This window comes from Anser brachyrhynchus (genome assembly GCF_964034855.1).
Source record: "Anser brachyrhynchus genome assembly, chromosome: 5".
Taxonomy (NCBI): domain Eukaryota; kingdom Metazoa; phylum Chordata; class Aves; order Anseriformes; family Anatidae; genus Anser; species Anser brachyrhynchus.
The window spans coordinates 62287955-62313636 of NC_137699.1; the positions used below are offsets into that span (position 1 = coordinate 62287955).

A 25682-nucleotide genomic window follows, 5' to 3' on the forward strand; every position below is an offset into this window, starting at 1 on the left:
AGGGGTAATGGCTTTCAACTAAAAGAGGGTAGATTTAGGTTAGATATAAGAAATTCTTCCCTCAGAGGGCGGTGAGGCCCAGGCCCAGGCTGCCCCGAGGAGCTGTGGCTGCCCCATCCCTGGCAGTGCCCAAGGCCAGGCTGGATGGGGCTGGGGGCAGCCGGGGCTGGGGCAGGGGGCCCTGCCCATGGCAGGGGCTGGAGTTAGATGGGCTGTGAGGTCCCTGCCAACCCAAACCATCCTGTGATTCTGTGATTATTTTATAGTAAATCAGTAATTTTAGGGTTCTTCGGGATTTTCAAAGTTTCTGAACCTCTGCTCCATCCCTTGGCAGTTCATACAGGGAGATGTGTGGTGGCGTTTCTTTGACAGCTGCATTTCGTGACGCATGGAGCCAGCCTGGAGCGATGCAAGACTGAGTGCTGCTGCGGGAAGCAGCTCTGCCTTCTGACCGAATGGTCTTTAATCCACTTATCGCTGTCTTCTTTCACTGTAATCGTGTTTAAATAAAAGTGTACCGATTGTTTACTGTAACACTGCCCGCAGACGCCGCATTTTTACGCTGTTTGCAAGGTATGGCTGTCATCCACCATTGACCGTACCGAGCGCTCAGCAGTTTCCTGTCTGGCACTCATCGTTCCTCATCTGCCAACCTACATTTTGGCAGCGCCACCAAGCGGCTGCTTTCCTCATTAACACTTTTACGTCTTAATTTTTGCAGATTTTTATAAACAAGCGCCTCGCAAGCTGCTTGGCACCTGAGAAGGACCTCGAACAGAAGCCACGCCAGCAAACCTGGGGTCGCTGTGGCATAAAGTACAGGAGGAAACGGGAGATGAGGGCTGGTGTGCACTAGGTTACAATAAATGTGGAGGATGTGTAATGGGCTAGGGATGCATTTTTATAAAGTGTCTTAGTTAGGTGAACCTTGAAACATCTGAAAATTCCTACAGTGCTTGGGAGTCTCACACAGTTCTTTATTCTTGCCCTGACAAAACTCAGCACAACCCACGATTTGGCCTCATTTTTTACGGCGGCCGCATCCCGCTGACACCCAGCGGCCCTCCCCTCCCGCAGTAAGGCGTGTGCCGGCAGCGCGGGACCCGCTGACGGGACCCACCGCCCCCTCAGGCCGCCGCCATCTTAGAGCGGAGCGCGGCAACCCCTCACCGCCTCCCCTCCCAGCACCGCCTGCCGGCCAATGAGCACCAAGCACAGCACCGGCGGCCACCAATAAACATCTCGCTCCGCGAGTTAGGTTCCGCCCATCGACTGACCGTTGGGGGCTGACCAATGAGATCCCGCGGATGGGCCGGGGCTGGCCAATGAGCGTCGGGAGGTGAGATTTGAAAGTGAGCGGGGAGGCGGCGGGGAGCGGGGCGTTGAGGCCGGGCAGGTACGGGCAGGGCGGGAGGGGGGCCGCGGGCCGCGGCCGGTAACGGGGTTGTGTGGCCGGGGGGCTGTGAGGGGCACTGGGGGGGGCTGTGAGGGGCACTGGGGGGGGCTGTGAGGGGCTTTGGGGGGGCTGTGAGGGGCTTTGGGGGGGCTTTGGGGGGGCTGTGAGGGGCTTTGGGGGGGCTGTGAGGGGCTTTGGGGGGGCTGTGAGGGGGCTGTGAGGGGCTTGCCGTGAGGCCCGGGGCCCCTCTCCCAGGAGGTTTCCGTCTCTGTCTCCTGTGAATTCGTGATACCGTTGCATTACAAATAAGGGGAAGCGCTTTTTTCTCTATCTGCTTACATTATGCCTCACTTTTCTGATGAATTCTTCTGTAGGGCTACTTACTCGAAAGTAGATTACTTGCACTTGGTGCTTATTCGTGGCAGAAAGAATTAAGTGGACATGTATTACAACAGCTAGAAAAATACTCTTTAAAATACAAGGTAAAGTGTTAACATGCTTATTGAAGTATAAGTCAAATGCAGCTTGCTGTAAGCTTGCCTGATGCATAACACCACCTGCTCTGTGGTTATAGGCATATTAACTTTTACCAAGGCACTGAATTAAACGTTGTGCATGCGATCTAGGTCTGTTGCTGTGTATAGAGCACGTAAAGGAGCCCCAGGCACAGGGAACTTGTCCCACAAGTTGTTGGAGATCTGGGGACTCCAGGATTTAGAACAGGTCAGGCAGAAGCTTTGTCAGCTGATCGTGGAACATTTGGACAATATCCCCCCCTCTGCTCCCCTTTCTTTGCCTAGTCATTGGAGAGACCCGACCTGTAAACTGCTTCAGAAAAACTAAAGGAAGAGGTGAGGAAAAACAATCATTTTGATTTTAACAAAGCCCATCCCTGGGAGAGATGAACTTAAGAAGCTTGCTAGTTGTCACAATTCTGAGAAGGAATCTAACAGTAAATAGTGTGACGGTGGAGAGATGGCTCTTGGAGCTTATAGGAGTGACACACCTAATATTGTCTTAGCTCAGAAGTGGGGAGTTGGAAACAATTGCGGACTTTCACTTGGAAGAAATGCTCTTTCAGTTAGAATAAACTTTTTAGCCAGATCTCTCAATTTCTTAATTTTAACACCACAGAGGATGAGTGTAGAGGCTTGATGTTAGCTGCTACTTTTAGGAACGATTTCCTTTTAGTAGGCTTAAGAGATCTGCTTCTTCTAGGAAGTAGATAGCAATATACTGCCTCTAAATTTCTTAATGGTTTTCCATAACACCCTGGGAACGGCTAACAAGATCAGTCCAAAGATGATTATTGGAGAAGCTCAGCATTTAACCTTCCTTAACCACTTACCTGTAAAGCGGGATAAATGTGACCTGTGAGCTACAGAGTTAGTCTGATCATTTGCAGTCATTGTTAGTTATCTGGCATCTTTAATGAATCTCTGAAAGTTGGAACATAAAATGAAAGATGAGATGTAAGATGCTTGATATTAACAAATCAGGTGGCATTGAAATGCACCAGCTCTTCCAAGATTGTGTGGAAGAGATTCAGCTTCTGATCTGAGTACTTTAAACTGAGTTTTGCTTTTTTTCCCCACTTGATCATTTATTCTTCCTCACCATTTTGCTCTCCTGCACCGCTAAGCTTATTGGGAGAAAAAACTAAAATATACCCATTTAGATTTGTGACTCATACATAGTCTCCAGTATCTATTCCAAGCCCTTACAGATGGCAGTGGAAGTGCTGTTGGTGCTGTGCAAGTTACTCGGTACGTGAATACTGCCATGAAGTTGGGCACAAGGGGCTGCCGCTGCCAGCTCCAGAATACAGCCTTTGTTTTCCTTCTTAGGGTAGTTCAGATTCTCTCCATGCTTTTTCAAGAGGTATATTTAATTTAAGAGTACATCGTTGTTTGTTTCTGCTTATTTTGGTATTCTGTTTTTTCTGACAACTAGGTTTTCAGTTAGGTCTCTGGTGTTCATTTTTGGCTTGAGATACTGTGAGCAAATAGTATTTTTTGACTAAGAAATCCTGTATAGCCATGGTCAAGGCTGATCTTTTCTGTCCAGTTCACTAACTATCCCTTTTTTTTGACCAAAGCTCACTGTCATGAAATTGACAGCCTCTGTGCTGACCTTTGTTGGTTATTTAGCTTAGCTGCATCACCCTTCTTACCCTAAAACTGTTTTCTTTAACAAATGGAAGATGAGGTTTCTAAAGCGCCCTGGCTGAAGGGGCCGGCAGAGTAAGACCAATTGCAGGAACTGAGCCTGACCCCTCCAGGAAGCATGACAGCCCTTAGCCAGACAGGCTTCGGTTGGGAGGCAGGCAGTGGAGCTTGTTGTGTCCCTATTAGCACAGCATGTACAGAGCAACTGATGTTTTCATCAGGTCTTCCTCAGGTTAAAAAAGTAGGGAGAAATCCTGCTTGAAATAAATGCTATTGTGCTCCAGTTGCATCCTGGAAACTCAGTTGGGAACCAGAGCCAAGTGCTCTGATGCATGACAAAACTGCCTTGCCATCAGATAGGGTATAATCTAAACGCTCAGTGGCAATGTTGCTTCCAAGTATTGTCCTGCAACCTTGTCATTTACTTGCTTGTCTCCTTAACATGAAAAACATCTGTGCTGGAAACAGGCTAGCCGGCCAGTCCCTGGCAGTGACAAAGCCTTCCCTACTAATTTTGTCGGATTTGTTGACAGCTTGATAAACAAACTAGCGCCTCAAATACATAAAGCAAATAATGAGGAGTCATGCTGAAATCATTATTTGTGTTTTCTCTGGTACACATACAGAAATGAAGAACCCAGGGCTTTCTTTGTTCATAACATGTAAACCCTAATAAAAAGGGCAAACAAACCATTACAGCTTTTTTTCCTAATCATTATGATTTTTTTTGTCCAGGATAACCAAGATGGCTGCTACATCCCAGTTCGCCAGTCGATACAAAAAGGATTTGAGTACAGAAACCATCAGAACAAAAGTTGCTCGCAGAAAATCGGTGCTTCAGAAGGAGAACAGACACAAGTTGTTTGAGAAGGGCAGACAGTTTGGATTGGCAGATGTCAATGTTCAGTTATCGAAAGACAGAGGAGTCTCTCAACGAAATGAGACAAGTGAGATGTGCTCTCAAGAGAACAGCAGTGTGAAACAGAGTAAGTAAAGCCTAGTTGTAAAGCTTTTCAAAAATTGTTAAAAAATGTATTTAAGTGAATTTAGTAATGTTATCCCAGGAACCAAACTGAGGTCCACACCTTAATTTGAGGGAATGGTTTAAGATTTAAAAAGAAATGACTGTCGGTTCTTCTAACAATCAAGCAAATGGTCTTAATACAGCTTTGCCTTCCATTATGGCTCCAGTGGTATGAATTAGCCTTTACTGTGATTTGTCTGCAGCGGACAAAGAAGAAATGCATTTGACTATTAATATTCAATGAGAAGTCTCTTAACGATTGCTTTGTTCAAGAAGCGAATAAACCTGACCTATAATCTCATCTACATATTACTGGTATCTGTCATGTGCCTAAAGTATGCTTAGCAATGGGTAATGCATATTATAATTTTATTTTTAAAGTTGCTAGTTTCTTTGTGGGAATGGCTAAAACAATGCAGGTAATTTGTTTTTAGCAAGGTGATAGATCACATGTATTTATAAGTCTTCAACTGAAAATTGTAGGCATGTACTTCAGAGTCTTCTACTTGCTGGCCTAGTATGTTCCTCTTGTAACTTGGAAAAAAGAAATTTGCAGTTTTCCAACATATTTTCTCACTTTTCTTGGCTGAAAACTTTCTATGATGTTGTGTAATATCTGTGCCTTCATCTTTGCTTCAGAACAACCTACAGATGCAGCCACCAAGAGGATTAATGATCGCAAGGAAATGCTTCAACGCTATAAAGAAGAAAAGGAACTTCGAAAATTAAGAGAGCAAAGAGAGAAAGCAAAAAAGGGTGTGTTTAAAGTTGGGTTGTATAGACCTACTGCACCCGGATTTCTTTCACTTGTACCTGAAGATCCTGTGACAGTGAAGCCAAGGGAGAAGGTAATAAGAGTAATATTAAATATCTAAATTAAGTTGATGTACTATATTACAATTTCTGTTTATATACAAAACCATGCAAGTTATGTGAATTAAACCTTTTATAATATAAATACTTTATAAATATTTTATAATAAGGAACAATAAGGGAGTAATTGCCTTCTTTTTGTAAGCTAAGCAGGAAGTAATATAAATGATGTGTTGATTTTTTGGTTTGGTCTATGTTCTCAGGTCAGAAATTACAGCAGTTCATCTGCAAATGAAATAACCAAGTTATTTTAGAACTGGTAACTGGTATTTGGTCCATCTGACTAAGTTTTTCAAATCACAGACTTGATCCATTTTGACTCTTTAAGTGTACAGGCGTGTTGCTTCTTGCTCATTCTAGCAGTGATGGCAGAGAGAGGAAGGAGTAGTTAACTCTTTGTTTCCTTGGGAATGTTTCCAGGCAGCTCCTGCTTTCTCTGGGAGGATTACTCGATCAAAGGCCAAGAACCAAGCAGAAAAAGCTGTGATACCAACAACATCTAAGCCTTCTACGGTTTGTCTCTTATATAAACTTAAGTGAATCTTGGAGAAAACGATGTGATTATCCTTTAGGCCATAACTCAGAATTGTATTCTGACATGGAGTGCTGTCTCCAAGCAGGTTTTCCCAGTGAGAATGACAAATTAGGTCAGAAAAGCTTTCAGTGAGCTGGTAGACTTTTTTTTTGTGCTGGTTTGAGCATTGTGTTGAACTGAACTACAGAGTTTGATTAGGTCGGTACAAACCAAAGGGAAGTGTACTGATCTTCCGGATCCCTTTTTCCATATGAAATATTGATCGGTGTTTAGTCCACCTGACTGTTATTCAAATCACAAACTTGGTCCATTTTGACTCTTGAGTGCACAGGCACTTAAATAGTCAGCAAGGAATGCAAATAAGAATGGAGACAGTAATGAGTTAAATACTTTTTGGCTTGGAGAACCAGTGACTCTCACATGAATACAGAAAATGTGTGATGAATGCAGATTATAAAAAGTCAATTCTCTTCCTACATCACATTCTAGCTTCAAAAACTTGAAGGTAACCCAGCAAATTGACTACATTGTTAAAACGTTTTACAAGTTTTGTATGTTTTATTCTCCTAGTAGGAAAAAACACTTGTTTTTAAAATTCAACCTAAAAACATTCTTGCATGTAATGTCACCTTGTTTATCTACTTATTAAAGATGAGAGATCGAGTTACCGATCAGACCTATTAGTCTGACTTCAGGGGGGCGACAGTGACAGATCTGGTGCACAAAACTGTTAAATTCTATTTATTTTTGCTAATTTGGCATCTTAATTTCATAAAGACGAAATGATATTCAAGCTTTTAAATCTGTAGAATATTTCATCTCACATTAGCAAATTCAGCAATAGTGGTCTTGCATACATTATTTTCAACAAGCTGGACACGGAGCTGTTTGTTTTATTAAGGGGAATAATTTTATGTGTAAGATGGTTTTTGTTTTATGTTTTCCATACTATGGTCAGTAATACAAATGAGTAAAACCAGTGGCTAACATTCAAAGACAACGTATAGCAGTTGTGCAAATTTCCATTTAATTTTAAGGCCTAAAAACCTTATATATATGTGCGTGTTGTTGAGATGCAATTACTGTAGGCATTACTCATGATTAATCTTTACTGCTCAAACTTGGAAGCACTTCAGTGTTGGCACTCTTTACTGTGAATCTTGGCAGTCTCTTTTGATATTACTTGCACAAAAAAAGTAGTTTGAGGAATTTCACCTGCAGTAATCTGTAAAAAGCTATAATTTGAATCTAGCAATCTTGTCTTATGCAACTTGAATGCGTTTGGAAGATTTCCAGTCATAACTGTATGAAGGAAGAACTGAGTTAATGCTGAATCTTTCAGAAAAGCGGCTTTTAAATCACATAAATCACATAATACAAACTAACTTGGGGCAGTAATTAGCACCTATTTTCAAAGTAAACCAAACAGTTTCTTCAATTTTCTTAATTCTTTTTGCGAATTCCTAATTAGACGGATAACATGTTAACACATGTCTAAAATGAGCTATTTTAGTTATCTTTAACTTCTCTTTACTCTTTAAAGCTCTTTGTGCCAAATTACTTGGCCATTTGTTTTACTGGAGGCTAGGATAGAAAGCTGAGGATAGAAGTTGGGCTATTTCATTTCTGGAAATCCGATGCTTCATAAAATGCAATCTTCTTTTGCAGGTCTGTGCCAACGGGCATAGCGTGCGCCCTACGCAAGCAGGATGTAAACAGAAGAGTACAGACAAAATGGCTGAAAAAGGGAAAGGTATGGAAGTAGAATGCTCCTTACATCTGAATCTGCAAGGGCACTGCTGTTTTATTCTTCTGAGTCAGTTGTCATGTTATGGGAGTGAGGCGAAGAACATCTTTGGGAGAGATCCACAGTTCATTTTTGGGTTTAGGGAATAAGACAGTTTTTAGGATGACCATTCCTACCAGCTACAAGAACAGCTGCTGATAAACTGTTGAGCGCGTGGCTCTAGGTATTGCATGTACTTGTTGCCTCTGTTGGCCAGGGGAAATGGAATGCGGGATACTTAATGCAGTTCTGGTTACTGATTATTCAGCCTAGCGAAGGGAAAAGAAAAAGATCAGTAAGTAGAATTGTATGACTGCTCGCTGCCTCCACAGCTGGACTTGTGCAGAGCTTCCTGTTTGTCTCTAAGAAAAATACCACATGTAGCTGCTGTTAGAGAAGATCAAATGGCTTCACCTGGAAAGGTGAAGGATATTTGATACAATTAAAATATGATTTTATTTCGTTATTGTGGCTAGCCTGAAAAATAGTTGATTATATAAGCTGTAAATATTTTGAGTGAAGTGTGGATCTATACAGCAGATATGCCATTGGTTCTGTTCTCTAAGTCATGCAAGTTTCATTTAACGTTGGAAAAAATCTAGAGAAGAATATCCTGCTGGTAGAGCGTATTAGCATATAATGTAGGAGATAAGAGCCCAAACTTTTGATACACACTAATGTAACTGACTGTGTGATTGTCTGCTTCAGTAAATGATAAGTACGATCTTATGTTTTCATATTTTACGACAGCCCCTTCTGTATCTGTCTAGTTGTTGGACTTTCTATGTGATGATTTCATACTTTTATGGAGAAAACAGTGTAAAAGAGAAAAAACATGCCACGTTTGTTTAAGCAAATAGAATACCTTTGACTATAAATTCTTTCTGGTTGCACAGTGATGTCCATGCCTTAAGTTGATAATGCTAAGTCATGTAGAATACTTATGTTAACACATGATATTCCATAATTCAGGGTGAACTGAATTTCATATCACTAAAGTAATTAGCAAGCAGCAGATGTCTACTTAAATAAATTTCATTCACACCTTCAGAGAATATTGAGAAAATCCATTATCAGTGTTTGGTATAACAATTGAAACATTTATTTTTTTCAAAAATTATCCACCAGACTCGATAATGCTTTTTGTTGAAGCAAGAATATGCATTATATGTATTTAAACATTAGTATGAAAATGTTAGGGAAGTGAACATTTGGATAAATCAGATGTTATAGTTATTTATCTAGTAATTTCTTCCCAACTTGTCAAGCAGTAATTATGTGGCAAGTAGAATGACATTTAAAAAATAAAAATAAAAGAAATACCATTAACAGCAACCAAGTGGGGCTACTCGATTTCAGGCAGATATAGAAAGGCAGAGAATGAAATAAAGAGCTTGTTAATGTTTTTGTGCAAGAGAATGATATCATTTTTGAAGGAAATAAGGAAGTTAGAAACAGTACTAAAACACAGATGACAATTACGAAGATGTGTAATATAGTATATGAATCCGAGTCCTATTTAATAAAAATAATTTGGGGATGACTCAAATTAAGGAATACTTTATTAAATTCACACCTTAGAAAACTTTCATGTAATGAGCATCATAATGGAAACGTTGAATTTGTCTTTGATAGCAGTGAACACTGAGAAGGGTTTCTTAAGCTTTGTATGTAGCATTTAGCACACTGGTACATTGTTGTTAGCAGGATCCTGGCAGTACTATTGTGCAACAAAACCATCGTCTGTCAATATCCTTGATGCCAAGGCTAAGCTGGGCTGTCCATGTTTAGCTCTGCTTGCATGGAACTGACCAAAAAAACACCGCTCCTGACGATTCTGGCAAACTAATGCAACTGATAATTGCTGGTACAACTTCGATTTTTACAAAACTGAAGCTTTCACTTATATTGCTTGAATGCAGCTCCTTAGAAAGCTTATCTCTGGAATTAATGTTTCTTAGTGTTGCAGACTGTGGTCCAGACAGCCCCAAACGTAAGAATCACCAGAGCAGCTGCCTCTGCAGCTAGGCAGATGCTGAAAACTACTGCTACTGCTGGTAAGTGAGGCAGTAAATACAGTCGTCTTGTGTAGCTGATATGTAAGTATCTGGCAGTGTGTGCTGTAAAGAGATGTCCTGCCCAGTGCTGTGTAAGTGAACGCTGGAAGCAACGCTTATGTTTATGTGCTGCTGCTAAACATGTTGTCAAATGATATGCTAGAGACAGTTTTGTCTTTAGGATCTTGCTTATCTATGGTATTCTGTGCTGCAGAGTTGCATATCAGCTTGCTCTGAACTGTCTTAGCTCACTATCCTGGTGTGTAGCTGTCTCCTTGGAAAAGATAGACCGTATGCAAATCATGCCAAATTGTCATGTAAGAGAAGGATTAAATACTCTATCACTTCAAATCTCATCTGGAACTCTATTGCAATATTGAAATCAAGATGTTGAAGCTAACATTGGACAGTTTCCTGTAAAATCCATCAGTGTGGAGCATCAATATGCATATGGTAATTACAGACTGAAAGAACAAAAACAGAACTGGGAAAGATTTGCCAGTTTGGTGTATCACTGTTTAAGGACATGTGACTAATAAGATCAGGAACAGATGCCTCTGGAAGAGATGAGATCCTGTGTTCTTCAAGTCAGGAATTTTCCCTCATCCATGTTTGTTTACTAAACTAGGGGAAACTTTTAGCAATATTGTCTTGTCCTCAGGATATTCTCCAAAACGTTTTGCGGTGTCCCTTGTATTATATATGACAGAAGGCTGAAAGTACAGCTGCAATAGTGTTGGTTTCAATCTTCCTGTGGAAGTTGTATACCAAACTTAAATTCCAAATCTGAACTCAAACTGACTTAACAGTATTTCTTCAGCCTTTAGGGAAATGAAGTGAACTCTTTCAGTATATGAAAACATCTAAAGACTAATGGCTTAATGAATTCCTTTTCCTCTCCTGGTGATACATCTCTTAACAGGCTGTTCAATCCTAGTTCAGGTTTTCTTTTGAATGAACTCTTGCAATTAGGCATCTGTCCTCTAGCCACTTACTTGAGAAGCAAAACAATCTCTCCCTGTCTTTAACCACCAGACTTTTATGTCAATCTTCTGGAAAGATCAGTGAGCAGTTGCCTTAATCAGATGCCTTTTGACCTTCTAGATTTTGTCTCTCTCTAGGTAACCAGTCACAGAGAAAGACAGCAAATGTAGCAAAGGAGAAGAAAGCGGTCAAACCTGGTGTCATGGAGGTAGGTCATTTAATATTTGAAATGGAAAAGCAGTAAAACTGATTTAAGAGTAACAAATGGTAGTGAAACTGTTGCTTAAATGTGGTTGTACTCAGGCATGTAGGTAATTGGAAGTTCACTAATAAACTACATTTTGGGAAGAAGCTGTAAGTATTTATGTTGTCTTATTTTTAAAACTTAAGACCAAATTTGATTTGCTTGTTTGGATGCCTTGTTTACTAATCCTCAAGTTTTGGACAATTAATTTAAATTAGAGGTCTTACATAACATCTGAGATGTGATATTTCAACTACTTAAAGAAAAAAAGGCCTGCTCATTTGCTGATATTATCTAGTGTGCATAATTTTGTGCAATTCATTCCTTTTTGTAACATACTCTGAATGTATCCTTTTGATGCTCAAGTAATAATACAAGACTTTAGAAGCTGAGAATTAAATGCATTTTCAGGCTTTAAACCACCAAGAACATACCTGAGAATATTTTTCCTTAAAAGATTTATTATAATTAAAGGTAGTTGCTTTTGTTATAGCCCTGGCAAAGGGAACTGAACTCTTTTTTTGCCTCAGTGTAGAGAACACAGTATCTGAATTCGTCATAGCCCTCCAACCCAGGTTGCTAAACAATTTGCTTATGCATTCATGCCCTCACAGTCCTGTGCAAGAATCATCCGTGTTTTGTCCTTCCTTACACTGTAATTCCCCTCTCACTCATGTCCCCCCCACATCTCCTATCCCCAGTCCTATTTCAGCAACTGCAGCTGTGCTCTAGGATTGTCTTAAAGCTGGTGCAATCATGTACAAATACTGACAGGAGGTAAAAGGCACTTACATCCTGGTTCAAGTAAGTACTTCTTTGCAAGCAGGAGTTACTTTGTGCTGCCAGTTTGCAAACCCTTGCTGTAACCTCAGTCATCTTGTCACAAATCTGTTAAAATTTTAATTCAAAGCTTACATTCCAAGCAAGGGTATCTAAAGTATAACAAGATTTCCAACAGATTGGAGATGCATATTTTCTTGAAAAACAGTCTGAAGTCTTTTGGCTGGTTTGAGCTAACAATATCTCAGTGTAGGTATCTCAGAAATGTGTTCTGTATGATTGTCTAGTCACTCATCTCATAGGAACGTGGACTCAACTTATTGATTAACTTTTTTTCCTCTTTGAACAACGTTCTGTAGTCCTAACTGCACTTGTATTCTCGTCGTCTTGGACTGCATTCCTCAGCTATCAGCTTTTTTTAGCTTGTTCTTCAGTCTTTGGATATGTGAATAAACTGTGATTATTCAACAGACCTAGTCTCAGTTGGAGCCAGTAACTCAGCTCTTGAGGAGCTTATCACACTAAAGCATTTTTTTTAGCAGTGGGAGCAAGCATTTGCTAATTTTAATTACTGCTCTGGTAGGCCAGGTGTTCTGCTACTCTGTCCCCTTCAGTGGATTGTTACATTCCTCGTGGTCAAGTGCTACCCCTGCTGCAAAAATGATTTGCAGTTTTCAAAAGCCAGTTGGGCCTGTGGTAAATCAAGACTTCTGTACATGCATGCTGTTGTAGAAAGCAAATTACCTGAAATCGTTCCCTTCCTGATGGCTTTCAAACAGTCATGTTATAATTCAGCCCGTTCCTATACTCACGCTCGTTGATTTGATAATAGAGTGTTCGCTTTATCTATTTGTGCAGGTAATTCCTTTCGAACATAAAGTGAACGAAAATGCTCAGCTGGATCCAGTGACGTGTTCAGCATCAGAACTTAGAGAGGAACAGACATCTGAAGAAAAGAACAACAATTCTGCTCCAGGGAGACCCAGAACGCGCTCCTTTGCACCTCAAAACTTTGTGTTTCAGCCATTAGATGGATTAACAACCTACAAAGTTAAACCCATGACTCCTTCTAGAGCAAATGCCTTTTTGACACCTACTGCCTTCTGGGATTTTTCAAAATCTCCAGTGTAAGATTCTTAAAATGTCCTAAAATATAAGTGGCCTTATAAATGTAAGTGAAACTTTGTGATGCTACAGAAAACATGATCTTTCTGTAGGGGGATGCCACATGTAACAAATTGTTCTGATGTTGAAACACCTGATCGTGGTCGCTACTGTTGCTTAATCAAAAGTGGACATAGTATACCAGCAAAGCGAGCTATATAATGCATAATCCTGCCTGTGCTTTAGAAGTAGAGCAGCTCCATATATGAGGGACTGTGCCGTAGATATCTATGCACAGATGTGTCTATTTTAATACTAACAGCTCGTGTTGTCTATCGTTGAATGGAAGGTAGTCTTCCAAATTTTTCAGTTTTATGTGTTTGGCCATGTTAGAGGTCAATTTCTCAATGTGTCTTAACTCTAAGCATACCTCTTTTTCTGTTTGTTTGTTTCCAGTAATATAGCTGAAAAATCCAGTAAAACTAGATTTTTCTGGGAACAAGAGCCTGATTCAAACAGTCAAATTTCACCTTTTTTTAAAGACCTTCAAGAGCAGCAGATCACTACAAGTCTGAAAGGAGAACGAGGTACAAAGTTCACGTTTAGTTTATCACTTGAATGTTTTTTAGTTTTCACCAAATTCTGAATAAGTGCCTTTAACATTTTTCAGCAAGAGACTCAGATGAGACGACTTCCATGCAGAGATCAAATGAAACAATTCCTGTTTCTACAGATGAGAGAGCACTTGAAACAAAGTCAGATGATATAAGAGAGCAAGAGCATGATGTGCCCTACTTCAGGTTTGTGTCTTTTTGTTTTGCTTCACTGTTGTCATTTCTGAGGTCCTTAACATGAGTAATACATCTTGTAAACAGTTCACAGTGGTTGGTGTCTGTCATCAGCAACCTCAGTAGATACTTATTCCTGTCTTGCCTTTTGTATTGTTAGTGTAAGTAAAGAATATAAAATTCTGGAGGCTAATGCCTTGTCCTAGGGAATACAAACTTGAAAGCAGTAAAACATAAATTGAATCTCAGCTAGTCAGCAAATTAAAACAATCTAATGGGTTCTGCTCAAAGACTGCCTAGCTTCACTGAAAGTGAAAGGACAGCAATAATCAACGGTTATTCTCCAAATATTCTCCAAAAAATATTTTTCACTATTTATTTTTAGAAACATTCTTCAGTCTGAGACAGAGAGGCTGATGTCTCAGTGCCTTCAGTGGGATGGAAAACTTGAGCTGGACATTCCAGAGGATGGTAAGACTGAACTGTAATAGGCACTGAAAGGGGTGTTACGGTAGCCGAAGGTAACAGAAGAAAGTTTATGTACCTGAGTATATTTGCAAAGTAGCCTGCAGCCCATAGTGAAAGCTGCATCCGAGTTGCATCTGTCTCAAGACAAAAAGGCATGCTTCACCTCCTAATATTAAAACTTCAGTATGTGACATGGTAGTAGTTGACACTGAAGTGCCTATCACAAGTTTTTCTTTAAGTATATTTAAATGCATGAACTTTAAAACTTAGTTTAAGAAACTGGTTAACTTGTCAGTTTTTTTGCCTTAAAGGCTTTGGGTTGGTAAAGTTTCTTTGAAAGAAGCAAGCCTAGAGAAGTTCAGTGGATAGGTATGCTCCAGACTGATTGTATTGCAGGTGTGAACACTTCAAAATAGTTGAAGCAATAGATCCTAAACTCTTCAAGTATTTATTTACCTCCATTGTGAAATGATGGGTTACTACAACTTATACTTTCTTTTGTTTTCTGTTACCATCAGCTAAAGATCTCATTCGCACAACAGTTGGTCAGACAAGACTGCTGATAGCAGAAAGGTTTAAACAGTTTGAAGGATTGGTGGATAACTGTGAATTTAAACGGGGTGAAAAAGAAACAACATGCACAGACTTGGATGGATTTTGGGATATGATTTATTTTCAGGTATGTACTTTCATGTTAATCTACTAGAATAAATAAATAAGATGGGGGTAATTAACAAGCAATGGATTGAAACTATTCATTTGAAAATCCAAAATCTGTTTTTTTCCAGTATATTTATAAAAAAAAAAAGCAGGTCCTTGTTTAACACTCTTTAATAGTGAATAATATCTGATGTTATACTATGGTTTATAATTCATGGACTGGTTTGCCTGTTGTCATCTTGTGGCTGTGGACCTTTTTTTCTGGAATGAAGGCATGTAGCCAGATCTCATTCTGGTTTGGAGTGAGGAGTTGGTCACAGTGTCCACCAGGACCACAAGCTGGGAGCTATTCCTGGAACTCACCTGAAAGTAGTGGTTCTGTTCTTCAGTATGCCAATTATGCAGAAACTACAATAACATTTTAGAGAGCTGGGTGGTAGAAAACCATCTCTCTTTCTGCTGGTTTCAGAAGGAAGTATAATATTCTAAATGTTCAAAAGGTCTCAGCATTTTTTTGTATAGCAGCATTCACCAAAGGAACTTATAATAAATCCATCTTTGCATTTAATTTAATGCTAGGGTCCTAGTCATAGATCTTGAATTCCCTCAAGGAAGCATATGGGTTTGACTTGCTTCTTGAACATCCAAGATACTGAGGAGAACATTTTTAGAACCAGTAATATGAAAAAGAGGGTTTTCCTGTGCTTACTGTGTCTCTGGGGGCAGTTTTTCTCCTGTGCATCCCCGCCTTTTCCCATAGATAAACATGGAGTGACAGAGCTGCTAACTCTGCCCTACCTTGCATTCAATTTTTGTCTTTTGCATTTTTGGGGATGATGTAAAGGACTTGTTCCTTCAGTGACAGACCTGCTATAGACAAGCCTTGTGTTGGCCTTCCTAGCAAATCAGGCAGGTGTCTCCATTGCAAAGTTGAAGGAAACTGTTGCGTTGAGCACCAGTAAGGGAGAAGGTAATGCTGCAGAACTAGTTTGTAGCCACTGGATGTCACAAGTGCAGACTGCATCAGGAAGCTGTTCAAGCCAGCAGCTTAAAAGGGCAAACAAGCTTGCATGAGGCATCTCCTAAACAACGGAAGACTCAAGCTGGTTTAGTGTAACTACCTGTGCAATGTACTCTTGTGCATTCCTTAAATGTGAGCACTGTCGCAGGTTGTAAAGCAGCTCTTTCATTATCCCCCAGAATCACAGAACGGTTGAGGTTGGGAGGGACCTCTGGAGGCGCTCTGGTCCACCCTCCCTGCTTAAGTAGGGACACCCAGAGCAGGCTGCCCTGGATCCCATGTCCAGACAGCTTTTGAAGATCTCCAAGGAGGGAAACTCCAGAACTGTTCTGGGTAACCTGTGCCAGTGCTTGGTCACCCTCCCAGTGAAAAAAGTTTTTCCTGATGTCCAGAGGGAACCTTGTTTGTTCCACACTGTGCCCACTGCCTCTTGTCCTGGCACTGGGCACCACTGAAAAGAGCCTGGCTTCATCCTCTTTGCACCCTCCTTGTCAAGTATTTAAAGACAGATTTCCCCAAGCCTCCTCTTCTCCAGGCTGGACAGTCCCAGCTCTCTTCTCTCCTCATAGGAGACACTCCACATCTTTGTGTCCTTACCTGGACTCTCTCCAGTATGTCCATGTCTCTTGTACTGGGGAGCCCTAAGATAGATGCAGTACTCAAGGTGCAGCCTCACCAGCACACGGTAGAGGGGAAGGATTGCCTCCCCCAGCCTGCTGGCGATGCCTTGCCTAATGCAGCCCCACAATACCATTATATACACCCCAGGATTCCCACTATATGTATTAGATCTTGCTGAATCATTCGATACTTCTGCTACTGACTTTAAACTAAAGAAATGAGACCTGTATCTCGTGTATGTTAGCATAACCGCTCTGTCAACTGCATGAGAACATTCCATACTTATTATTGGTTGGAGGTTTAGTTTGCTTCTGTATTTAAATCAAAAGTACCTGAATGTACAATGCTTAAATTGTTATCTAACTTCATAAAACATTTTTCTGTAAATCTGGTAAGTTTGGTGAATTAAACTTGGACTTCTCTGGGATTTCCAATAGATTGAAGATGTGAATAAAAAATTTGATAATCTGAAGATGCTTCAAGACAATGAGTGGCAACCACTTGATGTCCCAAGCAAAGACATTGTCAAGGTATGAATAAAGCCTGAAGTGCGTCTCCTAAAGCATCAAGATGCAAGCATGTTGACATATTTAAAATCATTTGTAAGCTATTGCAGTAATGAGTACTCTTCTTAAATGCAAGTTACTTCTAAAGCCTTATTCATCTGTCATCTTTATTTGAACATTATCATCAACATCTATTCAGTGAAATTAATCTCAAGGTGCACCCTTTTTCCTTGTGTCTCCCATGTGCACTTACAGTTGGTGTTTGTGATATTAGTTGCCTCTTTTGTATGGTAAGATTAAAACTAAGAATTAAGGACTCTTGAAGTCATTGGAGTCTTTGCTAGTTAGTCTTACTAGGAAGAATCTGGAACAGAAATTACCCTTCAGGTGTAAAACTTCCTCTGAGCCACTGGTGTTGGCACTGACTTAACTGATAAAGCTGCTACAGAGGAATTCGGCAGTGCCTGACAGTTTTAAGCACTGAGTGCTGAATTTTATCTGTGTGTCATTAAAACAAGATCATGGGTAGTGTTAAACTACTAATTCTCTAAGCATAAATGGATCTGATGCTATCCAAAACAAGTTATTGATTATTGCAAAATAAGCTTTAATGTAAGCTATTTTATTGGCTTCGGTTCAAAATCTGTAACTGTTTCTAATGATTGAAGATCAAGAATCATATTCACATTGCCTAAACTCTGTACAGCTCCTTGAGACTGCTCAACTAATCATAAAAAAAGAGATGGTGGTCGATAAGAAACTCCAGATGCATGAAACCGGAGGAAATGTGGTCTGTGTGAACTGACCATAAATGTCAGAACTATACAGATGATGCAAGACACAGAACTTGAAAAATTAAATGCCAGAAGAGACTTCTCTGGTTAAGTGTGTCTGCCTTGCAGTTACTTTATTTCCCTGCCACTAGGAGTCCCTGTATCCCACTGTTCTCAAAAGCATTAACTAGAAATGCTAAAAAAAAAAAAAGTTTTAAGAAAGCTACAAGTATTAATGAACTGCAGACTTGGCATGAGAAATACTTAAAATTGTCATCAAAATCTGACCTTAACCACTGAATAGCACTCAGTGGTATTCTGGAGATGAACAGAGATCTTGTCTCCTGCAATGCTTTTGCCTGCTGCTGTCTGTGTGGCCAGCAGCTGTGTGTGTAGATGTTCATATGCAGTTACCTCTGTCTGAACCTTCCAAATGAGACCTTGACTTTCAATTTCAGAAAAAGACTGTTCCAAATGGGGTGTCCAAACCAAAGCTGGGAGCAGCTGGAAGAACTGCTGCCCGAAACAGACTTGCTGCTGTAAAAGCAGCTATGAGGGACAAAATGAAGAATGATGGAGCTGCTGATTGTACACATCAGAATACGCTACCAGAGGTAGAAAAAGTGGTTTTTGAAGCAGGATTTTTCAGAATTGAAAGCCCTGTGAAAAACTTTCCAGGTAAGTGGAGCTTAATCATGATTTCTGTGACCTGAAAAAAATGAAAAGGTTTGAACCAAGCTCACTGGGAAGGAATTATGCAATTTATATTGGATACAGTTCCTGCGCTGGGCACAATTCATGTTTCAACTAATGGTTAGTTACATCAGGAAACCAAAGTAAATTGTTCTATATGATTGTACTGTTTTAAGCAATTATGGCAACATGGAATCCCTGCTTAGACTCAGAGGTAAAAGCAGGTGGTTCGTTTTTTTTCTTTAGAATGTGTTTAGCAATGGAGTTTTAATCTGAGCTTCAGACTTAGCTGACAACCCATTCATCAAAGTCAATGCAGGCTGATGTCCTTTATTTGTAAGATGTGAATTGGAATTTTTGTGTAGTAAATCTTTCACTACTGTCTTCAGAGATGAAATACAATATATCTGTGATCAGTATTCATGTTCAACAAAGTTGTAATGTATTCCCGTCTGCCATAAAAGCAGTCTAACGCTTTTCTTGAGCAGACAATCCAAATACAGCCTTATTTTCAGCATCTATCTTACATAAATCTGTGAAGCTAGTATCTTCAGTAATCCTTGATTCTTTCAGAGCTGTTCTGCTTCTCCCATATTTATAGTTCAGAAGATGACTGAATTTCCCAATTTAGGTAGATTCTCTTCACAAGACCAGTAATCTTTTAGTATGCTTCCTGTTAGTAGAGGAGACCTGAAAAGCTTTGAGTAACTCTGAACAATTACAGAATTCTATAAAAAACAATTATGAATCTGTCTCTTTAATTCTTTCAGAATTACCTAATGTGGAATATTGAAATTAATGACAAAGCCTTTCACCATATGTACTTCTTAATAAGAACAGCAAATCTTGTTATTCCAGGCTTTGTGAAGGGATGGTAATTACCAAATGGCTTAGTTGGAGTGAAGGTAGCTTTAACTTACAGAGCTGCTTTTGTCACCATTTTCAATTTCTACTTGCAGCGTATATAAGATCATAATATAACATTTTATAAAAACAATTTAAGCGTAAAAACTAGTGTGCTCCTAGTTAGAATCCTAACAGTTAATTTCATCTTCTGGAAAGTGCTGTAGTGTAATGAAACGCGAAATGCTCTTTTTCAGACTTGCTTTCAAAGAAATCTCATCGATCTTCCCAGCAGACTTCTGAAGATCTGGCGACTCCAAGATCATCCAGCAGAACTTTGCAGAGAAATTCTTCTCTTCTTTGTAACCCTGATGATACAACTGCAAAACAAACAACACCAGCACTCAAAGGCTTCCAGCCAGCACGAAATTTGAATATGCACCAATTTACCACTGGAAAAACTCTCCCTAGTGGTTGTCTTGAACACAGGTAGACATGTTAAGGCAGCTTTAACTTAACTTTGTATAAGTAATTTTCCAGTTTTAATTGGAAAAATTAATACTAATGCCCATTAAGTGTTACCTTCCAATTTGGCAGGGATGAAGGTGTTGTGAAGTCCTTGTGTCTTTTCCTTCCCTCAAGCAAATGTGAAGAGCTTTTGTCCAAATGTAATTTCATTGCTGGGGTACAAGTTTTATTTTTTGCCTAGAAAATTTTATAGAGCTGGCTAGTGCCAAACCTGCAAGCATAATTGCAGAACTAATTTTAAGATCACTTGGGTAAGTAAAAATCTTTGAAAATGATTGGGAAAAATGAAAATATTTTTGTTTTTCTTTCAGTGTTTCCCTAGATGCAGAGGAACCCATTCCTGTTGCTGGCACAGTAGAGGGATCTAAGGTAAGTCATGCATCGTTCACGTATGTGCTTTAAATAGTTTTCTACTATTAGCCAAAAAAATAATAATACTCCTGTGTAAAGTTGTTCACGTTGTAGGATTAGTTATTAATGATCCATGTGTGTGAGGAGCTGCGTGTTGCAATCAGTACTGCAAATTACTGCCTCCTGTCAGCAGCGGAGGCATAACATGATGCTTCAAGTCTGTCTGTTGTGCCAGCTCGAGTTACCGGAGAAGACCTACCGAGAGGAAACCCCCCTGGAGCCTCTCTGAGGACACTTGGCTTTCTGTGTTCAAAGCTTGTCCATTAGTTGCTCTGTTGTCCTGAGCTGAACTCCTGTCAGGAAATATCCTTCCTCTCAGGATAAGGGTGCCCCAACTTGGTTTGATGGTTTAATAGTTTTTTTTATTAGCTCTGGACATTTGGATGTCAGATCCAATATTCATCAGGAAGTCTTCTGTATTCTTCAGGCTGTTACTTTTTCCTTCTCAGTGTAGGCATCAGTAGGGTCTGCTGCTGCTTTTGCCTTTGGGTTCCCAGACTAAAAGTAACAGTATTATCTAGCTCTCTGGGTCTTCATGTTGCCATAACAGACCATTAGGCTGTTCCACTGTTTAAAGGTATAGCAAGAGCATTGTTAGCAATACAAGTATCAGTGCAGAAATGGATGACCTGAGATGCCTGCAGACTCCTTTTTTGAGTAAAAAATAAAAAATCCTTAAACTGGAATGGGGCCTCCATAATTTAGGCAGTACTGCGCTACTCAGTGAAGGCCAGTTCTTTGGAGTTAGTCATCCTTCAGTACCACTCATTGGAAATGTAGGATCTTAATTTTTATTTGACTGCGTGGATCTGTGCATGGCTACAGCAGGCTTTATTCATACATATGCATGCACGCATGCATGTGCATACATATCTGCATTTTTTAAAAATCTTGGTTACAAATTTGCTCCTATTCCTTTTACTTCATCCTTTCCATGTCACATGAGAAATTGCTTGTTAGTGATGCCACCATGTAGGGAAACTGAAACATTAACAATCAGTATTTCTGATAGGGTTTTCCTTCAGGTAAAGTCTCGTTAGGGAACATCCTCAGAATGCTTTTGGCACTTGAACTTCCAAATCTTTTTCTCATGTGGAAGAACTTCCTTCATGCCCTCTTCAAGATGATATCAAGATGATATTGAGATTACGAGGGTGTTTGGGAAATAGTCCATGTGAAATAAATCAGTGTTAAGCTACCAGCATTGTTCTGCCTCTTTTGTACAGAGACTGGAGTTCAAACCCACTCTCTTCTGATTTGTCTATAATATCTGTAGATTAGATGTATGGATTTGGCTTAACATGACACAGATGTGCGGCTTTCTGTAAGCTCACATCCCTCGAATGTCCTGGCTACCTCTTTACCTTTGTGCTTTCTGCATCAAAAGCTGACCAACTGTCTTTTACAGCAGACAAAACAGAAAATAAGGCTTCCTTGTGTCATTGGAACTGCCTTATGTCCTACTAATTTCACTAAGGCTTTCTTTTCCGCTCTCTGGGAAGCAAATATAGCTGACATCTTAGTCTCAGGGAGGATTAGGAACAGTTAGTTCATGTTTTTCAGGTGCTGGAAAATTCTAACAGTGAGTTAAAAGTAATGGATGGCACGGAAGAGATGGAACTATCGGCTCCAGAACAAGAGGGACAAGATATTGTCATGGGCAGCCCAGAGAAGGAACGCACCTGCACAGAGACTAATTTATCTGAGTATGGAGAACCAAAAATACAACAAACAGGTGCGTATCCTTATGCTGCTTAGTGTAGTCAATGTGGTTACATTTAATCTAAAGTTTTGATGGTCTAAATATTATGCTTGGAAAGCGCTGTCATTGTAGCTTGGTTAATCTAGGCATGCTTGTAGCAAAACCTACATTAGCTAGTATGATTTATTCATGCTTTGCATGTGAGCAAACAGTTCCCCTGGTTTTTCTTCGTAGTTTCCCTGTGGTATGTGAAGCAGAAAGCTGATATAAAAGGCTTGCAGTAAAAGCAAGTGCAGACCATTTAGATTTTCCTTCGGTAAACACAGAAAACAAAACTTTTTTCAGCTTCAGCAGTATCAGACTAACCTTAAGAATATTTTTTTCAGATATTTTGTGTAGTGATTTGACGTCCGTTGACAGAAATCCTTTTGATACAGTAAGTTGACCCTTAAGTTTGACTACAACAATCTGCTGCTTACAGTACTGTTAACCTTTGCTGCTGAATCAGTTACTACATGAAATAAATTAAACCCTGGAAAATGATGTTATCAAGTCAGTTCACGCAACTTATTCTGATAAATTCAGGCCACAATTCCTGAATCCCTGTACTGGCTGTTGAGTACACATGTTGAGTGTAGGATGAATTGAGATACTTGTCATAGAAAGAATGCCTGATCTCATTAGATTGATCGTTTAAATTACATTTCTTGTGGATTTCCTTGTAAATATTTAAATGTAAATATTTACTAACATAAAATGAACTGCCTGGCCTTTTCCTTCCAATTCCTTGCTGGAGTTTTCAAGACTTATTCCATCCCTTTTCTACAGCTTTATCTTACACAGCCAGAAGTAATATTCACGGGGAAAAGCATTTGTACAAAACCTTCCAAATTGTTAAAAGAACTTGGCTGTACAGCTTCCTTGGTTTTGCATGGAAAAAATCCTCTCTAAAACATAGCTTACTGCTTTAAGTAATGAGTGTCTTCAAAATGTGGACCACCTATTCATTTATGTTATGTCTGGAAATAAATTTGCAGAATTCCTTACTTCTTACACTGGTACTCACAGCGGTAAATTACTTTTTCAAAGCAAGAGCCACAGTTCAAAATACCACCTAAAAGCAAGCACGTTTCAGTATTTTTACATCTACTGAGTTGCTGTAGTTTTCAGGAAGGGTTTCAGATCTTCCTGGCAGATCTGTGCTTCGCGTGCTCTGAACCTGTGATGTGTCCGCGGTATTGACTGAGATGCAAGAGAACTGTGTGCTTCTCCTGTCTTATCAAAAGCAATTTCTGCTCGTTTTTGTACTTTGATGGTTGTGTGGCCTTCCAAGCAGGCAGGCACCTGACAGAAGCAAGCAGTTGCCTGTCAGTAGTTACTGTTGGTCTGCTGTTTTCACAGATGCCATTAGGGAGAGGAGTTCGCTGTTAGCTTATCTTATGTGTTCTTGCGGTGCTGGTTTGTAAAGCAGATAACTGTGGCTTGAATGCTTACTTCACACTGATTTCTCTCGCAGCCGATGCTGGATGGTGAGCTGCCCTTCACTCCGGTCAAGAACAAAGCCCAGAAGCTTGCAGCAGCTGAAACGTTCAGTGACCTTATTGTATTTTCTCCTCTTCCTTCCCCTGGGGAAAAATGAGTGACTTGAAATTCGAAATGTGTAAGTTGCATAAGGGTAAAAAACAGAGGATGTTTAGAATAATCTGCAACCCATGAACTGTGTTTTGTGTGATACCTGTAGTATTTTATAGTGGAACTTGTTAAAATATTTTGTAACTGTGTTATGGTGCAGTCACAGTGCACTGTAAATATTGCTGTATAGTAGTAGTGGTGTTTGCTGGTTATTCCTGCTGTATCCAGTGACTGCATATTCTGACTCCAACCTGAAATACTTTTATTTTTGTATAATTTCATGTATTTCCTGTCTACTTCAAGTTGTAAAACTGTTCATCTCTAAGCTTTTCTGTCTTGACCTTTCTTACCTCATGAGTTCTTTCTACAAGAGCTGGGATAAGATTTGTGTAACAGGTGCCTATGAAAGCAGCTACACCTCTGCCCTGTTTGTGGTGTGAGGGCACCTCTGAGGGGGAGACGCAACCTGTTACCTGCCCCAAAGCACTGTTTCGTATTCAGGCAGTGTTGTGAGGGTGCTATTGCACCCTTTGGCTCCAGTATTCTGCACATCAGCTGTGCTTAATCAGCAGATGGGACAAGGTTTGATTCATATTATTCTTTCCTGTGGGATTCTTCCTGGTGTTTAACAAGCACTTGCTTTGCGACAGTAGAAATTAGAACAAGCATTTCAAGGTCAGATAGTATCTTTTCCTTGCGGTGTGTCAAGTAGGCATTGATTTTTTAGATACTCAATTGTGTCCTTAAGTACCTTCAAGCTAAACCCCATTCTCTTCCCTTTTTCATGTGAAAGTCTCTTAACCTCTTTCTTTGAACATCTGGCCTGTTAACATCAGCCTCCTCTCGCATCTTGTTCCTCTTACCTGAACTGATACATTTGTGCACAAGGAGCATGCCAGTTACTGCTATGCAAATACAAAGTGTGTATATATACGAGTACCTCATGTTCTTACATTTTTAAGAAATACCTGACTGGGCTTCTTCTTGCAGTGATGACCTTAGTGTAGTACACGTGTTCTTCCACTAATCTCTATTTTAAACTGAGCAAATGTAACACAAATCCCTCAGTAGAAAGCACTGCCATTACAGCTGGGGGCTTCTCGTTGGACTGAAGTTTTAACCTGGAAGATGTGTACTGACTGCACTGAAATAAATAGAGGAAGCCAACTTGACGTGGTGTTACTGTGCTAGAATGAACTTCCTTCAATACTAACTTCTGCTTTTACAGACAGCTACAAAAAGATAGCTCTTACTGGCTTGCGTGCTCTGTTCAGTCTTCAACACTGCAATGAGTAGTGGTAACGAGGGATTTTTGGCATCTGACATATATGCTTAAGCCAATGTTAGTGTGCTGGCCTCGGCGCTTGCATCTGCTGGACGTCTGAGCACTGTTGTAACTTGGTATCTCCAAGGATAAACGAAGAGACTGTTATAAAAGGGTATGAGGCATCGAAGAGATCCTTGAAAACTTCAGTAGTGGCTCTTGCGTTGTTCTTGTTTTGCAGACAAGACTAGAGAGTGACTCAAAGGGAACATACTTTATTACCAGCCTGACTCATGTAATGAACTTGCCAATAAAACTCCTCCCCGCCCTGAAACCGGTCTTGACTGACTGAGAAGTGAGGAGTGGAGAGAAGCAAAAGGCTCATGACCGGTGTGATGCAGTACGTAACGCAAGTACAACATGCATCTCCCTTGAGACAGAAGTGTGACCAGGACATGCTGATTTGGGCCACCCTCACAGCAGCTGATTGTCATGGCTTCCTTTGATGCAAGTGAAGCCTCCTTTGAAGAGAAGGAAAGGGGTGACTTTTCTAGCCACGGCTTAGGAGGAAGATTTTGGTTCCTTCAGGCTTATCTCTGGACCTCCCAAAATACCTTGTTCTGGTCAGATCAGAGGCTGTTGAGTTTTCAGTGTTTTCCAGTGTTGCCTAGTGGGCAGCTTCAGTGACGTGACGCTGCTGTGACTCATGCCCAACCCCTTCACAGCTTGATCTTGCAAATCCTGCCCTTGTGGTTCCCCTGGGGAAAGAACTGAAGTCCTTCGCTATGCTATTTTAATTCCTTTAGTGAAGAAGGAATAAC

General features: G+C 40.2%; 1 protein-coding gene across 5 annotated transcripts; it reads left to right on the forward strand.

Moving 5' to 3' along the window:
* The first annotated feature begins 1283 nt into the window (after positions 1–1283).
* DLGAP5 (DLG associated protein 5) lies at positions 1284–24769 on the forward strand. 5 transcript variants are annotated; one of them, XM_080593798.1, is made up of 20 exons: positions 1379–1396; positions 1771–1878; positions 4300–4550; positions 5228–5436; positions 5882–5974; positions 7665–7749; positions 9744–9839; positions 10961–11031; positions 12706–12974; positions 13408–13538; positions 13622–13751; positions 14125–14210; positions 14726–14886; positions 16947–17039; positions 18247–18466; positions 19582–19813; positions 20164–20221; positions 21827–21998; positions 22352–22401; positions 23482–24769. In XM_080593798.1, exons 3-20 carry the CDS (start codon positions 4310–4312, stop codon positions 23602–23604), a joined length of 2520 nt encoding a protein of 839 aa, XP_080449924.1. In that variant the 5' UTR covers positions 1379–1396; positions 1771–1878; positions 4300–4309; the 3' UTR covers positions 23605–24769. The 5 variants fall into 5 exon arrangements, with proteins under 5 accessions (XP_080449922.1, XP_080449925.1, XP_080449924.1 ...); XM_080593796.1 differs by lacking the exons at positions 1379–1396; positions 1771–1878 and adding an exon at positions 1284–1339; XM_080593799.1 differs by lacking the exon at positions 1771–1878 and having other exon boundaries at positions 1346–1396.
* Positions 24770–25682: the final 913 nt, after the last annotated feature.